Source organism: Rhinoderma darwinii, chromosome 1 (genome assembly GCF_050947455.1).
Source record: "Rhinoderma darwinii isolate aRhiDar2 chromosome 1, aRhiDar2.hap1, whole genome shotgun sequence".
Classification (NCBI taxonomy): Eukaryota; Metazoa; Chordata; class Amphibia; order Anura; family Rhinodermatidae; genus Rhinoderma; species Rhinoderma darwinii.
Window position 1 is genome coordinate 89,857,877 of NC_134687.1, and position 18,830 is coordinate 89,876,706.

General features: G+C 44.3%; 1 protein-coding gene across 1 annotated transcript in view; it reads left to right on the forward strand.

Annotated features, from left to right (window-relative positions):
* The window catches only part of CFAP97 (cilia and flagella associated protein 97), a 39,679-nt gene extending 21,294 nt beyond the window's left edge, over nucleotides 1–18,385 (forward strand). The window contains exons 4-6 of the mRNA XM_075860185.1: nucleotides 6,629–6,897; nucleotides 9,708–9,867; nucleotides 18,213–18,385. Of these exons, the coding sequence (XP_075716300.1) occupies nucleotides 6,629–6,897; nucleotides 9,708–9,867; nucleotides 18,213–18,322 (539 nt within the window). The 3' untranslated portion in view covers nucleotides 18,323–18,385. The remainder of the gene's footprint in view (nucleotides 1–6,628; nucleotides 6,898–9,707; nucleotides 9,868–18,212) is intronic.
* The last annotated feature ends 445 nt before the right edge of the window (nucleotides 18,386–18,830 follow it).

Genomic DNA, 18,830 nt, shown 5'->3' on the forward strand with positions numbered 1-18,830 from the left:
TTGCCCACCACGACCAAGTTGCCAATTGGTTGCCATGGCAATTGGAGGCCTATTGAAGGCTTCCAGGTCTGCAATCAGTGCCCCTCTATTAAGCCTTGCCAGAGACTTAGTATGGACTCGGCACAACTCACAAATGCCCCCACATCATAAATTTAAATAGGCTTCGTTCACATCTGCGTCAGGGCTCCATTCCATCGGAGCTTTCCGTCGGGACGGAGCCCTGACTGACACAAACGGCAACCATAGGTTTTCCGTTTCCATCACCATTGATTTCAATGGTGATGGATCCGGTGCCAATGGTTTCCGTTTGTCTTCGTAGTCTACTGTAATTTAATTGAATTAAAGGTGATTGGAAACGGAAACCTATGGTTTCCGTTTGTGTCAGTCGGGGCTCCGTTCCGACAGAAAGCTCAGACGGAATGTCGGAACAGAGACCTGACGCAGATGTGAACGAAGCCTTACCAGTAAAACCCCAAACAAGACTGCTACCAAGCAAAATCTGCGCTCCAAAACCCAAGGCCTCATTTACACGAGCGTATTATACGCGCGTGCTTTTCACGCGTGTCGTACGCACCTATAATAGTCTATGGGGCTGTTTAGACGATGCGTGAATTTTGCGCTGCGTGAGTGCGTTGCGTAAAACTCACGACATGTTCTATATTCTTGCGTTTTTCACGCAACACGCACCCATTGACTTCAATGGGTGCGTGAAAACAACGCATGCCACACGGACGGTCCTGCGTTGCATGCGCGAAAATCACGCAAGAGCTGTCAAAAGGATGAATGTAAACAGAAAAGCACCACGTGCTTTTCTGGTTACAAACATCCAAACGGAGTGTCAAATTAGAGATGAGCGCACCGAACTTCACCGGGTTCGGCCGAACTCGTTTTGACCGAACCCGGCAAAAAATGTTCGGGTACGCGACGTCAGGAGACAGTCACTGCCCACGGTGCTCAAAGACTTAAACTGTTTCAGCACCATGGACAGTGACTTTCGATCACAATATACATATACGTGTAAAAAAAAAACAGAAGTTCGGACTTACCGATAAGTCCCGGCTCCTTCCTCCAGTTCGACCTCCCGGGATGACAATTCAGGCCAAGTGACAGCTGCAGCCAATCACAGGCCAAGCACAGGCTGCAGCCAATCACAGGCTGCAGCGGTCTCATGGCCTGCCGCGTCATCCTGGGAGGTGGGGCCGGATGACAAGAGAGGGACGCGTCACCAAGGCAACGGCCGGGAGACCGGACTGGAGGAAGCAGGCAGTTCATGGTAAGTTTGAACGTCTTTTTTTATTCACAGGTTGGTGTATATTGTGATCGGCATTCACTGTCGAGGGTGCTGAAAGAGTTACTGCCGATCAGTTAGCTCTTTCAGCACCTTGGACAGTGACGGGCGTCGACTACCTCATCTCTATGATGGCGGCTGCGTGAAAATCACGCAGCCGCGCATCATACACGGATGACACACGGAGCTGTCAAATGCCTTTTGCGCGCGCAAAACGCAGCGTTTTTTGCGCGCGCAAAACGCACACGCTCGTGTAAATCCGGCCTAATAGTAGAGCACACACAAAGGCAATACCCTGCAGTACATAAGTATTGCAGTGTATTTCATGAGCGATCTAACCATCACATGGTAAAGTCCCCCAGGTAATCGCATTGACGCGGTAAAAACGAGATTTGAAGAACATTGGAGGAATCAGTTTTTCCCCATGCCACCCCATAAAGAAAACAAGAATGAATGAAAGGAAAATTAAAATTGTCTGTCTCTCCAAGGGGTTAAAAGCTGCATTTTGTGTTTTACCTTGGTTATCTTTGTCTAATATTAAAAGTAGTTTGATAATCTGAAAAATTGCGAGTGTGGAAAATATAAAAGAACTGTATCTAAACATTTTGAAGAAATGTCTGTCCTGCTGCAGAGAAAAACAACGAGACCTCTAAGAGGAATACTCTATTCCTGCACTTTACAATGGAATTTAATATTGCTTAATAAAAGAGGTGATTTTATTCCTTAGGCCCCACGCACACGTACGTATTTTTGCAGCCGCAAATCTGCGTGTGAATTGTGGCCCCATTCATTTCAATGGGCCCATGCACTTGACTGTGGTGGTTTCCACGGTCCGTGCATTGCCCAGGAGCCTGGACCGCAAAAAGAACGGACATGTCCAGACTCGTTGAAATTAATGTACACGGTAATTTGCACGGCCCATGATTTGCGGGTGACACTCCACGGCTGTCCGAGCCGCAGTTTACGGCACGTGCACACCACTACGGTCGTGTGCATGAGGCCTTATAAAGTGGATGCTGGAACCCCTTTGCGTCTATATTACATCCTGTACTGCCCAGCACCTCCTATGCATACTGGGATACAGCAATTGGGTGAGCTGGACTTTTTTCTTTTTGTTACATATGAGACACCGCCATTTAAAGTACGTTTTATATATTTTTTTTCTTTTCTTTATAATGCATGAAAGATAACGTTACATCTAATGAAATTTTCACTTTGCTATAAAGAAAATTTTGGCATCTATTAAGACCACTTCACATTTCTTTTCTGGATCCCGATATGATCAGTGAGGAAACTTTAGACTAATCCATTGCTAACCTGGATCTACATGGGTGTTTACCACAGTTTTCCGCTCTGGAGGTTGAAAAAATGCAAACCTATACGTTGTCTTTCCTCAAGATTTTTTTCTTTAATTTGATAAAGGGGATCTTCACATAAAAACCTGCAGTAAATACGTCATGTGTGAACGGGACTATACAGTATGTGCTTAGAAATACTTTTTACTATTATCTGGCCACTACATTTTTGTGCCAGAGAAATTTACCTCAAATTGTTGCAAAATCTCAGTAAATACTCGCCCTTCCCTGCATTGTGGTAATGGTGCGGCTCTCGGCTGCCCTGTGTGTACAGGTGCATGGTCATGGCATAAAGTGATGTCATTTTGTCTGTATATTTCAGTACTATGCTTGAAGAATGACTTCTTTGTAGATTTGTGTTGAATAAACTACATTGGAATTTTGCTCCTGGAAGTGACAGGTTTTCAGAGTTTGTAGTTTAGATCTCCCTCCCCCTCACTGCTGGCTATACCTAATAATCTTCGCTCCTGTGCTTCATAGTGGGCTGGTGACATGACACCCACGCTGAGGTTCTAATAAACACCTATCTGTGTTCATGCTTCCATCGCTACAACACTTTGGAGACTAAATGCCCTGGTGCTTCACATAAAAGAGCAATTACTGCTTTCTATATAAATATATACGTATAGAAAAGAGATCGCCTTTATCCACAAACACATGTATCTATACACACCCATACATGCATGTAGGTATACATATTGTAGGCTAATAATAGAGGGGAATAATAGGGGTCATTATAACGACACCTTCTTTCTCGGTCATGCAAGTTGCAACTTTTATTTCACCCTTCGCCATAATCTCAAATGCAACTCTGACCAATCAGGTGACCCCCTAGATCTGTTACTGAGAGAGGAGGGGCTGGCAGCATGCAGTGAGGAGAGCCAGGAGCACTTATGCATGAAGTGCACGTCTTAGTGGCGCTTTCGACTGATGCACCGGGGGAATTAAACATCATAACCCCCTTCATGCCCTTATGTACTTTCTCCCAACTTGCATATTCCCCCCACATTATAAACCTGAATCACATGTAAAACCCCAAACAAAGCTACTACCGACAAAAGCCAAATGGCGCTCCCTACCTTCTGAGCCCAACATTGTGCCCATTCAACAGTTTACATCCACATATATGGCATCGCCATACCCAGGAGAACTTGCTTAACAATTTATGGGGTATATGTCTCAAGTGATACAAGCTGGGCACAGCATATTGCGCACTGAAATGGCATATCAGTGAAAAAAAAAATGCAAGTTTTACTTTGTATCATCCGCTCACTACATCCCTTGATATATGCATTTAGGGGTGTAGTTTGCAAAATAAGATCACTTCTCAGGGGTTTCTTTAATTATTTCACATCTGAGCCTCTGCAAGCCTCTGCAATTGTGAACCAACACTTTGTAAATCGCCAAATTAGGCCTCAAATGCGCATGGTACTCTTTCACTCCTGAGCCCCGTCATATGTCCAGGCAAAAGATTAGGGTCACATGCAGGGTGTTTCTAAAACCGGGAAATGCAGCATAATTAGAGAGCTGTCTTTTTTCACAGTGGCACAAGCTGGGCACCACATATTGTGGACTGAAATGGCCGTTCTATGGAAAAATTGACATTTTTACTCTGCAACGTTCCCTGTGCACGAATTTACACCTGTGGGATCAAAATGTTCACTGCACCCCTTGATGAACTCCTAAAGGGATGTAGTTACCTGGGAAACTCCCAGGTGGCAGCAGTACCAGTTAGCTCAGTGAGAAGAGCTGCTGCCTGGAACACAGCAGTGGTGCTTTCAAATGCTGACACCTTTAACTGTTCCATGTTTCCCAAATGGAGTGACTTCTCAGGGGTTACCACTGTACTGGTACCTCAGGGGCTCTGCAAATGTGACATGGTGCCCAAAAACCAAATGGTGCTTCTTCCATTCTGAGCCCTGCCGTGTGCCCAGACACTAGTTTATGACCACATCTGGGGTATTGCCGTACTCTGGAGAAATTGCTTTACAATTGTTAGGGGGCCTTTTTCTATTTTATTCCTTGTGGAAAAACATTTTGTTAAGGGGTTAAGTAATCACATTATTAGAATATCTTTTTCCTGGCGCCTTTAACGGAGCACTCAGTGAGGAGCTGCTCGGGTATAAATAAGATTCACTGAACACAATGTTTCTACATTGCTAATGGAGGCTTATTGTTGCCACAAGTGAAAGTTACTTACATGGATATTGGACATTATGATAAATTTAGAACACCTTTCTATGTTCTCGTCTACAATTAATTCTCTATCCCAGTGGTGAGATTCGGGATTTGTGTTGGTTCTCCAAATCCTATGTTATACACGATCAGTGCAGATTATGGTGCTGTTGGTGGCCATGTGTTTTAGGTCTATGAATTCAGGGCGGATTATACATAAAGCGGGACTAAACCTAAAACCTGTAGTTTATGAAACTAAGTCATAGTTTTGGGAAGTCACAGTTATGGAATGGCCACCAGCACAATAGAACGAGAACAATAGAGTACATTAAACAGCAAAACTAAAGGCCCGTTTACACAGATACATGATCGAGCGTTCATATAAACCTTCAATCCCGATCGTTGCCCTGTGTAAACGGCAATGATCAGCCGATGAGCGAGAAAACGCCCATTCATTGGCTGATCTGCTAGTTTATTCGGCCAATAAAAAGGTTACTAGTCGGCAGCACATCTCTGTGTGTAAACAAGGAGATGCGCTGTCGACATGATGGAAATTTATGGGACGAACGATCGTAGTAACAAGCGCTCATCCCCCATACATAACCGATCGTTGTTCCTTGTGAAGGAAGCAAACGAGCACCGATCAACGAGCCGTCTCATTGATTGGTGCTCATTTTTACAGCCCACGTCCGGCCGTGTAAAATGACGTTTGCGTGTGTAAGATTGGCTCTGGGTGTAGAGTTACATCCCATTATTTGTTTTAGCTTGTAGTGTGTCTTGTAGAAATGTTTTCTTGAGGCATATACGTGGATTCTTGTTCATCTGCTTCTAATGTTGTCGGTACTGAGGAGGTGAGTCACATATTTGACTATAAAATCATGTGTTTGTTGTCCGAGACGCTATTACTTCTGTTCGCACTCAGAACGTATCTAGGCAACCATTCGCTTTTTGCTCTGGTTTCACAAAGCAATTTGGGACTTGTAGTTTATTGGGTTAACAGTTGTAGCATTTTGGCTTTGTACATAGTTATCATGTCATTCTGTTCACAGAATTGTGCCCAGTTTTGGTTTAAATATGAATTATTTTAAAATAATAAAAAAGTAAATCTGCCATTACATAAAAAAATATTTTCCATCATTTTTTTTTCTGAAAACCGGGTGATAACTAATTTTCTTTTTTTTTCTTTTTCTGCCTTTACAAATAAATCTGTGTGCTTGTTACCCAACTTTCCCATTCTTCTGGACAGCAAACCTGTCTGGTTATGCAGGGATACTTGTCCTTCCATCCATTAGCTGAACTAGTCAGATTTGGCATAGCTGCTGCTGCTTTCGCGTAACATATATAACAAGAACTTTACTATTCTACTTTTTTGCATTGTTAATTAGATGGGTCAAAAAAGAGTGATCGCTGAGGATCCCACCTCCGGGGTGCCCATCATTGCAGAGAACTAAACCGATCCAAGTCCCTGTTTTTAGCGGGACAATCTCCACAGAGATTATTAGGTGCTTCGGAAAGAGTCAATTGAATGAAATATTTGTAGTAGGACAAAACAGTCTTACATTGGATGACCGATTTTTATCTAATGTATACACCCAACATTAGGATATAATCCGTCTCACGCTTTTCATGTGATGGACAGTCTTCTATGAGCAGTCAAGTTTTGTGCACAGTGATTTTCTAACAAATTATTTTTGGTATTTGATAGAAATAAGTTTAAGATTGAATAACATCCTTGTAAGAAAATGATCTGTACAGATTAAATGTTAAAAACCATGATAAACATTTTATGTATTCTTATTTTTTTTTGCAGCATTTATGCATCTTGACAAGAAGGATCAGGAAAGGTTTTCTCTTGATGATCCTTCACTCAAACTCAAGAAGAACTACTCTTTCACAAATGATGAAGTGAGACAGATTGACAGAGAGAACCAGAGGCTGCTCAAAGAACTGTCCAGAAATACCACAAAATCTAAAAGCAAGAGCTTAACTCCGAAGAAACTGAACATGACCCCCACTCGACTATACCACAGCACACTCAATCGCCAGAAGGAACAACAACGCATCGAAAGGGAAAACTTAGTAAGAGCTTTGTGCAGTTTACTATTTCACTTGAACATTTAAAAGTGTTTTACCCTCTAGCATAGTCGACAACCGTCCCAAATTTACAGACAGCCCCGTCAAACTACTGTTGCGGATGCGTGTCCTGGCGACTGCCGGGACGCAAATACAATTGAATACTATTGCAAATCGGGATACTATCCGCTCCCTGCACTGCAATTCACTTCTGGAGCGGACTCAATGGCCAGAGAGTTGCCGAAGCTCTGGCCGGGTATTCCGCTCCTAGAGGGAGCCCCTGACATCACTGTCCATATATGGACAGTGACGTCAGGGGCGCCTGTAGCAGAATGCAGACATTTTTGTTTGTTTATTTGTATGCAGAATTTCTGAGAATAAAGCCATGCCCCATTAGCCACACCCACCAGGTAAGCCCACAAGACACACCCACTAAAGAAGCCACTCCCTAAGTGTCCCTGGAAAAAAAAAGTCAAATGTTGGCAACTATGCTATAGGACATTTATGGCATATCCACAGGACATAAATATCTGATAGATGCGGGTCCCACCTCTAGGACCCGCACCGATCTCTAGAATGGGGCTTGTCCCACTCCCGCTACTCCCTGGGCACTGCCCAATGAGGTGGTTGGAATCTATGGAAATGGCGTAGCTCACCATACTGTGCTGTTTCCGTAACTCCCACTCATTTTTATGGAAGTTAAGGAAACGGCTTAGCTCAGTGAGCTCGGCTGTTTCCGTACTCCCGACCACCTCATCAGACAGTGGCTAGAGAGCAGCGGGGGTGGGATGGGTTCAGGGGGACACAGTCTAGAGGTGGAACCTGCATCTATCGGATATTTATGGAATCATCTTTCTCTGGGGCTACCTGGAAACTATCAAAAAGCAGACTAGACACTACTCACATTTTTTTTTTTATTACCACCTCATGATCGGTGGGGGCCTCAGAAGTAGGACACCCACCCATCAGACATTTTATGCCATAGCCTGTAGGTTATACCATAAATGTCTCAGATGAATATAATATCTAAATGTAATAATTACGTTGTCATGAAAAACAAAATGTCAAAGTAAATTATGTATTATCTGAAAAGCGATTCTTTAACTTTAATTTGTGGAAATATAAAAGTTAATGCATTGTCCTTGACGCAATATACAGTTGAGATCTTGGAAAAATTAAAATGTAATAAGTAGAATGAACAGTAGGGGGCATCAGAGTATCATAGTAGCAATTACCTGCCCCTTTGCAATACATTGAGTCATGCGTGTCTATGAAATAGATAGAATTATTTTTGCATATTATTGTTTTGAAACCTTTAAAAATAAGCAAAGATGGTCCATTTTAGACGTTTGTATACATTTGGCCAGATTTATCAATACGTTTACGTCAGTTTTCTGCATGTGTAGTGTTGGTGAATGCAGTGCAAAGGTATACCAGGTATGCCATTCCCCATCAATGTGCCACAATGTTTCCATTGGGTAATACCCAATGTGGCAAATCCTTCTAAGCTGTTGTATTTCCCTGGTTCGTTGATGTGGCATTATCGGGCTCAAATAACCATTGTTCTAATTGTAGTACAAGTCATCTGTAACACATTGATAAATTTGCATTAGGCCCAAGTTCACACAGCAGTTTTGATGCAGTATTTGCTGCAGTATTTAGATGATTGATTCTTAAGTTCCTGTTAAAAGACCACATGCATCCTAACAAAAGAGAAGAAACTAAAGTCTGCTGCACATGTGCTATGTCTAATTTCATTCTGGCCTGAAGTCCTGAGTTACCCACATTTGAGGGTTGATGTTTTTTAGAGTTTTTATAGTCTGTTTTTTTTTGTTTCTGGATCTGTTGCACTTTACTTTATAATCTGGAAGGATACACATGTAAGCGAAGGCCCCAACCGCCTTGTGAAAGTGACATTCAAGAAGGATGTGTGTCATATAAATAAGTAGGAACAGGTGGCACGTCCAGCTGTCTGGCCACAGTGATGCAATGAATGTGCGTCTACAGCTCCCCATCCACCGTAAGAGCTGGATGGAATTTGGATGAACTTGGGTTCACAGCTTTAGTATAATCTATTCCATAGCAATTCATACTTCGTTCAGGTTGAAGAATGGAGAAAAGCATCAGCTTCAATACGAAGTGCAGAACAAGAAGCTGTGGATGAGACTGCGTAGACTGGAAACTGATTCCTAACCTGATATTCTGCCAGGTTTATACAGAAGTACAATTTCTTTTATCTGGCACATGAAAATAAAGAAGAATAAAAAGAAACTGGTCTTCCTTCTTTCTTCTTCCTTCTTTCTTCTTTCTTTCTTCTTCTTCCTCAAATATCTCAGCACTCCGTCATCGTTTCCTGCTGCTTAGTTGTACGTCTCGGCATCCTAAAATTTTGGATGCTCAGATGGTTCCGGATAATGTTTGACTTTGTACTGTTTGTTTCCCTTTTGCTGTTATTGTAACAACATCTTCTGCTGCTCTGTACATACAGGTTGTAATTGCTCATGAAGGGGGGGTGGGAGGTGGGGGGGGGGGGCAGAGCTCCTCAGTTTTAAGTGAAAGAACTGGGAGCTCGTAGATCTTAGAATTTAGCACTTTGCTGAATACTTCTTAATCCCAAGCTGAAACTGTAATGAAATAATTCATTGACCTAAAAGACAACAATCAACAATTTACTGCATCATGTAGAGGTGACGGGAAATGTTGTCTTCTGCATATTGCATCCATGTTCTAGTACATTTCAGAGTAAAATCTGTGATTGTGTATGTGCTTCATACTTATTTGTCATCTCTGGTCACACTGAGGTTTTTGCCTTCCAGGCCTTGCTGAAGAGGTTAGAGTCCGTAAAGCCAACAGTCGGTATGACCCGTTCTGAGCAACTAATGGACTACCAACGTCAAGCAGGCTTCTTGAGCTCAACAGCAACATCTCCAAGACCAGGAAAGGCTTCTGTCAGTCGCCTCAGCAGTGTCTCATCAGGCAAGCATACATTAAAAAAAAAATCTATATATATATGTGTGTGTATGTATATATACTAGTCCTCAATGAATTAGAATATCATCAAAAAGTTAATTTATTTCAGTTATTCAATTCAAAAAGTGAAACTCATATATTATATAGATTTATTACACACAGAGTGATCTATTTCCAGCACCTTTTTCTTTTTATGTTGAGGATTATGGTAACCGTTATGAAATCCCAAACTTTAGTGTCTCAGAAAATGTGAATATTATATGAGCCCAATTTCAAAAATTATTTTTAATACCAAAATGTAGGTCTACTGAAAAGTATGTACAGTATATGCACTCAATACTTGGTTGGGGCTCCTTTTGCAGGAATTACTGCATCAATGCGGCGTGGCATGGAGGCGATCAGCCTGTGGTACTGCTGGGGTGTTATGGAAGCCCAGGTTGCTTTGATAGCGGCCTTCCGCTCGTCTGCATTGTTGGGTCTGGTGTCTCCTCTTCCTCTTGACAATACACCATAGGTTCTCTATGGGGTTTAGGTCAGGCGAGTTTGCTGGCCAATCAAGCACAGTGATACTGTGGTTATTAAACCAGGTATTGGTACTAGAGATGAGCGAACCGGGACAACCGAACCCGGTTTCGGTCCGAACATCGTGAAAAGTTTGCTTCGCCTCAAATCCGAACTTCACCGGGTTCAGCCGAACCCGGCTACATTTTGGCGCCTGCCACATGTTAGATGTAAAATGGAGGATTTCACAATATCACCTGACATCAGGCTACCCCATAATGCCTTGCAAACGGCTCTCCCAGCCAATCGGGAGGCAGCATAGGGGCGGGCTCAAGCCTGCAATAAAAGTCTATGCACGGAGCTCAGCGGCCATTTTACAGACAGGAGCTGTAGGGATAGCATCTCTGTGCAGTTAGGAAAACCTTTAGGAATCCAGCAATCGAAGGGGCTCATCCACTACAGCGGGAGTCTACTCTCAACATCCAAATTGCAATACAAATTCTCCATTTGCCAAGCCAGTGTGTGAATAAGCTTTTAGAAGGGGCTCATCCCGGGCCGTTGCATCCAACTTGCAATACAGGCAGCTGAGGCAGCCTTTGTAGTACTACAACGCCCAGCATTCCCTGAGTCAGTGCAGTGGCTGATAGAAATTCTCATTCATTGCCATTTGCCAAGCCAGTGTGTGAATACGCTTTTAGAAGGGGCTCATCCCCGGGGTTTTGAATCAACTTGCTGCACTCCAGCAGTGAAATGTCTGGTAAAAAAAAGGTTGTGAAAGGACGGGGTAGAGGAAAAAACACCCATGCCGTGTCCTCTTCCAGTCCAAATGTTGGATCTGTTGGTGCCAGACCCAGTACCAGCATTTGTGGCACAAGACATGTGCCCAGTTCCACTAGTAGCAGCAGCCATGTGCCTGCTGGTAGTAGTAGCATTATCAGCAAGCCAGACTTGTCCATCTCCTCCGGTGGGCGGGTTACTTTAGACAATACGGCCATTGTGGACTGGTTGGCTGGCTCGCGGTCATCTCAGCAGGAAGATTCTGACGATCTGGCTTCAAGCCAGGTTTCGTTGGATTCCAGATCCTCTACTGTTCCTTTGCACAGTGACAGTAGTAATATGGGTATTTCTAGCGTTTCCATTCCATCATCTATGTCTTCACTCCCCCTTCCTAGCGGGAAGCCAACATTCATGAAAGTCCTTAGAGACATCTCCTCGGGTGCGAAGGAAGATACTGAACAACATAGTGATGATGATTTGTTTTCCGCGAGTCAGCCAACGGAGTGTGTTGTGGTGGAGGTGGAAGCGGTGTCCGAGACGCATAGCTGTGGTAGTGGGGGTGTTGGTGGTAGCCGTGGTGGCAGACGCAGTTTAGAGGGGGGGCATGGAGCCCGCCATGATGTCACATCACATTCACAACACAGTGACAGAAGTGGTGGGGATGATGAGGGCTATGATGATGTTGTTTTAGACAGGACGTGGGAACCAGGTGACGAGGTGATGACGGCGTCAGAGGAGGAGGGTAGTAGTGGCGGCACTGGCAGTGATAAACAGCCAAGCCGAGGTAGGGGCAGAAGTCAATCTGCAAAACGTTGCAGTTGTAGGGTCAGCTCAGCAGCCGGTGACGGCGACACTGATGCTACTGGTGTAGGCTCCCGAAAAAAGCCTGCCAGACAAGGGGCAAGCTCGGGGGGTGGTGGTGGACGTGGTACTACCTCTTTACGGTACTCTGCCGTGTGGCAATTTTTCTGTACCTTCCCGGAGGATGAAAACATGGCACAGTGCTGTATCTGCAAGCAGAAAGTAAGGCGTGGGCAGGGCAGCAATGTAGGAACTACCGCTCTACGTAAACACATGGAGCGGCATCACAAGGCCATGTGGGACAATCGACATGCCCCACCATCATGTACATCTAATGAAGACCCCTCTGCCGCTGCTGCTGCTGCTTCTCTGAGTCCCTGTCATCTAAGTAGTAGCCAGGCCTTATCCACCATGTCGTTGTCATCATCATCATCACTGTCATCTAGTGCTCCTCCTACGTCCCGTCAGTTATCCATTACGGAATCGTTGTCCAATTAGCAACAATATATACCCAGTCATCCACTTGTCGTGCGGCTTAATTCACACCTGGCTAAGTTGTTGGTGGTGCAGTCTCTGCCGTACCACCTGGTCGACTCCGTCGGCTTCAAGCAATTGATGGCGTGTTCTCAGCCTAGGTGGCGAATCCCTAGCCGACATTACTTCTCCAAAACAGCTGTCCCTGCCTTGCACAAGCACGTGGAGGAAAAGGTGGGCCAGTCCTTGCAATTATCCGTGTGCAGCAGGGTACATGCCACCGTCGACACGTGGAGCAGCAACTATAGGCAGGGACAGTACATGTCTTTCACGGCCCACTGGGTCAATATTTTGCAGTCCGATGCACCACCGCAGCAATGCCAGGCATTACCACCTCCACGCTTGTATCTTTCTGGTTCAACTCCGGACACCAGGCGCCTACCATCCTCCTCCTCCTTGCCCTCCTCAATGGAGGTCTTCCCGTCCCCGACAGGACACAGCGTATCTTCCACTCCTCCTCCCTCCTCTTTTCATAGGTGCAAGGTGAAGCGCCACAACACTGTCTTACACCTGCTGAGCCTGGGCGAGAAAAGCCACACAGGGCAGGAGCTGCTGCTGTGCATCAAGGAGGAAATCGCACGCTGGCTGTCTCCTCTGAAACTCACACTGGGCAATGTTGCCTCTGATAACGGGAAGAACGTTGTGGCTGCACTGCGTCTAGGTCACCTGACACACGCTCCTTGCATGGCACATGTGATCAATCTGGTCATAACACGCATAAACATAAAGTCATATGTTGGTTTGAAGGGTGTGCTGGCCATGTCCAGGAGGGTTTGCGTTCGCTTTAGACGTTCGTATGCATTTAAGCACGCCCTCCTGGACTTGCAGCGTCAAAGCAATCTCCCAGAACACAGCCTGATTTGCGACGTTCCAACACGCTGGAATTCCACCCTGCACATGTTGGACCGTCTGTACGAACAGCGGAAAGCCGTGAATGATTTCCTGATGCAGCAGACGGGCAGCGTTTGGAGCCAGTGTAATTTCGAGTTCAGGCACTGGCAGCTGGTTAGAGACGCATGTCGCGTTTTGAAGCCCTTTGAAGAGGCCACACGATTTGTGTGCCGTGACGCTAGCGGAATGAACGATGTTATGCCGCTGATATTCATTATGGAGCAAACGCTCACAGCGATGATTCAGCAAAGGATGGAGGAAGGATCACATCTGGCTATGGATGTTGAGGAGGAGGAGGAGGAGGATGAGGAAACAGGACCTGAAGAGGAGCTGGATTTGGAGATGAAATCACAGGAAGGGATAGGGGACGAGGCAGCCGCCCAACATGACAGTGATGGTGATGACGAGTCTGACGACGACCTTGATGGAAAACCATGGCAGTATGGGGCGGAGATGAAACCAACCGGGCCCTCAAACGCTGGCCAGGATGGCGAGCTGTATGCTTCGTTACTTGCGCGCTGACTGTCGTATTGTTAGCATTAAGCAAAGAGATGAGTATTGGATAGCCACACTTTTAGACCCTCGGTATAAAGCCAGAATGGGGGAGTTTTTTGCGCCTTCCGAGAGGGAGGCAAAATTGGCTTATTATCAAGAGAAGCTACGCAGCCAGCTTGTCACGGCTTTCAAACGGCAAACACCTGCTGCAAGCATGTCTGACCGGGGGGCCACTCTCCGCTCCCCACTGTCTCATCGTTCCACCGCCTCTGGCAGAGCTACCTCTGCAATAGGCGGCAGCAGCAGCAGCAGCCAATTCAGTTTGGAAAATATGATGACAACATTTTTACATCCAATACCCCTACCTGACACACATCGTAGTCACCAAAGGGATGTTCACCATCACCAGGTCCAGCACCTAAAGAACCAGGTTCATTCGTACCTGGACTGTGCCCTTTCTCCGTCAGAAATCCTGATCCCAGACCCCATGGACTTCTGGGTCAGCAGATTGGATCATTGGCAAGAACTGGCCCAGTTTGCCATGGGTGTATTGTCTTGTCCACCCTCCAGTGTAGCGTCAGAGAGGGTATTCAGCGCGGCAGGGGGCTTCGTCACCCTTAAGCGAACAAGATTGTCCGCCAACAGCTTGGAAAATCACACGTTTCTGAAAATGAATCAAGCGTGGATCGGTGAGGATTTTAAAACCCCTGTGCCTGATGCCACTGATTAGATCTGACATTGCTGCTGCCGCTGCCGCCTGCTACTGCCGCCTGCTACTACGGGATTCTGTCCTGTCCACTCTTTTTTTAATGTGCCGCTGTTGGTGCTGCTACTACTTCTACCACCAATCCACCCCCAGTGCCGTCTGCTACAAGCAGGCCTGCCCCACCACAGGGCTTTGTCCTGTGACTGTCCAGTCTCTTTTAATGTGCTGCTACTACTACTACTACCACCACCCGTGCTGTCTGTTGGCTACCTCTACTACCACCAATACACCTCCACTGCCGTCTGCTACAAACAGGCCTGCCCCACCACAGGGCTTTGTCCTGTGACTGTCCAGTCTCTTTTAATGTGCTGCTACTACTACTACTACCACCACCCGTGCTTTCTGTTGGCTACCTCTACTACTACCAATATACCTCCACTGCCGTCTGCTACAAGCAGGCCTGAGGCCTGCCACACCACAGGGCTTTGTCCTGTGACTGTCCAGTGTCTTTTAATGTGCTGCTGCTACTACTACTACCACCCTTGCTGTCTGTTGGCTACCTCTACTACAATCAATACACCTCCACTGCCGTCTGCTACAAGCAGGCCTGGAGGGCTTGTGAAAAGCCATTGCTTGTTGCTTTTACATCCATGTATGGATGAACCCCGGCAGGCATAAATTAAAAGGGTAAATTTTTGGAGGGCTTGTCAAAAGCAATTGCTTGCTGCTTTTACATCCATGTATGGATGAACCCCGGCAGGCATCTGCCAATAAAAAGGGTAAATTTTTGGAGGTCTTGTCAAAAGCCATTGCTTCTTCTTTTACCACCTTATATGTATGAACCCTGGCAGGCATCTGCCGCCAAAAATGGTTAATTTTTATACCTTTTTTAACAATGCATTAAGCATACAACATGCACAAGTGCAGTGGTTTCTGTTAGTCATCACCGTGTCCCATCCGTTTTCCTATAGCCATACATGTTGGCGTAACTTTGCCTTAAAGACAGCTCAAAAGTACTTGGATACACTCATGGGTGACCTAAGAGTGTTATACAGGGCTTCTAGGGCTTTTAAACAGTGTTATACATGATTTTTAGGGGCTTTCTTGTATTACAGGTTCGGTCAGAATCGAACTTTTTCATGAAATTCTGCGAACCACCCGAATCAAACTTTTCATAAGTTCGCTCATCTCTAATTGGTACTTTTGGCAGTGTTGGCAGGTGCCAAGTCCTGCTAGAAAATGAATCCACATCTCCATAAAGCTTGTCGGCAAAGGGAAGCATGAAGTGCTCGAGAATTTCCTAAAATACCGAAATTGTGGTAACTCCAAGCACATATTAAGCTAGAATGGGTTGTCATCAGTCAGGATTTGGCCCAGAAGCTGATATCCAGCATGCCAGGGCGAATTGCAGAAGCCTTGAAAAAGAAGGGTTAAAGGAACAGTGTCATCACAATTTTTTTTTTTATATGTTAAAGATGTTAGTGCTTTATTAAAAACGTTTATATTTATTTGTGTTTGTGTTTTACTTTTTCTTATTTTTACACTTTTTCTTCCCTATGGGGGCTGCCATTTTTTTTTCCATTTCTGTATGTGTCGATTAACGACACATACAGACATGGAATACGGCAGCCACAGTCCCATAGGGACTGCGAACGGGTCCCGTCCCATCCACTTCTGTGTACGCCGTCTGTGTGGGAACTGCGCATGCGCCGCTCCCACACAGTCCAATTTGAAATGCGCGCCGTCCGGCGCCATTTTCCTGTGGACCGGAAGTCGCGGCCGGACAGTAAGATTACTACTTCCGGTCGCGGCTTCCGGACTTGTGCACTTGGACCAGCGGCAGCAGACGGAGCGGACGGGCCGGAGGGAGCCGCGGCGGCAGGAGCAGGTAAGAGATTTCTATGTATGTTCGTGTTTGTGTGTGTTTACTACTGTATCTAAACCTACTACACTGTGTGTTAGCTCAAAAAATGGCGACACACAGTGTAGGAGGTTAGACCGTTCAAACCCCTCGTTATCCCGGCACTAGCCAGGATAAAGGAGGGGGGGATTCTGAGAGCTCACTAGAGCGAGTGCTTTTTTCCTAATTTTGCAGCAAAAAGCAATGTGGTTGCTTTACCACATGCAATGCTGCAATTTTGGGAATAGCTCCATCTAGTGACCAGCAATGGGAAATATTATAAATTAGAATCTAATTTATAATATTTCCTGACTCGTGAAAAAAATAAAAAAAAATTGAACAATGTTTAATCATCTACACACTAAATGTTTAATTAAAAAAAAACAAACATGTTTTGCTGGCAACACATTCCCTTTAACGCTGTAAATATTGAGTCTTTGCATAATCTTGCTGTATTTGTTAACAAAAGTTTAAAAACTTATGAAATTATTATAATTGTCCTTCATTATACCATAGAAACATCTGACTAAAATATCTAAAAACACTGAAGCAGCAAACTTTGTGAAAACCAGAATTCATGTCTGTCTCAAAATGTTTGGCCAGGACTGTGTATGTATTCATAACCACATTTTTAAATTAACTGGTTGCTGACACAGGACGAGCATACTCATCCTGAGCGGCGGGTACTTGGCGCATCAGGACGAGTATTCTCATCCTGTGTGACAGCCAGTGTCCGTGCGCCACGATGAGCGGGGCAATGGCTGTAATAGACAACAGCAGCCCCGCTCTAATGGTGGAGAGAAGAGAAAACTCTTTTCTCTGCGGTTCACCCCTCGAATTCCGCGATCAAAGCTGATCTTGGCATGCAAAGCTAAAATGAGAAGGGGGTCTCCCCTTTGATCGAATCACAGGAAATCCTTGTGACGCGATCAATGGCTACACCCTGGTGTGGGCAGACCGCCATGGGTCCGTTGAAGCATATTCCCTTTTGTTAGGGCATACCTCAGTATGCCCTAACAACTGCCTGTGTACTATCAGTACACAGGCTAATGTACTGCCATATAGATATATGCCAGTACATTACAGTTCAAAAATAAAAATAAAATCCCTCTATGGGATTAAAAAAAAAATAATTATGTTAAATAAAAAAATTGTATAAAAAAAAGAAAATACCCAGAAATACACATTAAATAAACTTTTCAAAATATAAGTCCCATAACCTAAAATAATATATGCATATTTAGTATGGCCACATCTGTAACAACCTGTACAATAAATGCATAATGTTATTTATGATGGTGTATGGTGTAAACAAAATAAAGAACTGCTTTCTCTTTTTTTTTTTTCTACATTTTTGCCAAAATAAAAATTATGTAAATTAAGCGATAATGTAAATGTACCAACAAATTGTACCTTCATAAAGTGCAACTCGTCCCACAAAAAACAAAGTCTCTTACAGCTACGCTGATCTTGGCATGCAAAGCTAAAATGAGAAGGGGGTCTCTTACAGCTACGTCGGGCAAAAAATGAAAAACTTACGAGCGCCGGGATGCAAAGACGGAAATATAAAAAAATTGTTCGGTCCTCATGGCCAAAATTGTCCGTGTCCTTTAAGAGGTTAATGTGGAATGTTATTTTCTGTTATGTTTACTGCAAATATTATTAGAAGTGGGTTTGTTTTTTGTTTTCTTTTTGTTTTTTTACATTTTGTTATTTTTAGTTGAACATTTTGTATCTTATTTTAAGGTGGTGTCTCTCGGGTGTCAAGTGCCAGCAGTCGAAGTAGTCGCATGGGAAATAGCGCAGCTCTTCTTAGACCCACAAAGTCCAGCAATGTCCGAGCAGCTTGGATGTGATGACCCAATCAGGAATTTTGTTAAAGTCTTCTAATTCATGAATTAAATTATTTTGTAAATGAAGCTTCCTGCTGCTATGGTGAAATTCCTTGTCTTGATGTGGTGTAAGGTTTATTTATATTGTTTTTATACATATATTTTGATAAAAATAAGTATATTCTAAAATGCACTTAGGAGAAGGCGGCTGTTCTAGTGTTGCCGGTTGTATTAAATATTACGTTGTGTTTCTCTTATTTCATTTTAATGTTATGGAGAGAATTACAAAATGGTCATTTTATATGCTACATTCAAACTGTTTATAAGTTTACTTGATATTGTAAAGTTCTCTGATTTAACAATTTTATTGCATTGATTCCTCTTTATATGTACAGCTCCAGTCCCACGTTTTGAAACGTGACTTTTTTTTTTACCTAGTAAGGCCTCATGCACACGACCGTATTTTTTCCCACCCGTAAATACTGGCGTAAATACGGGTCCGGTGTCACACGTATTCCACCCGTTTTGCACC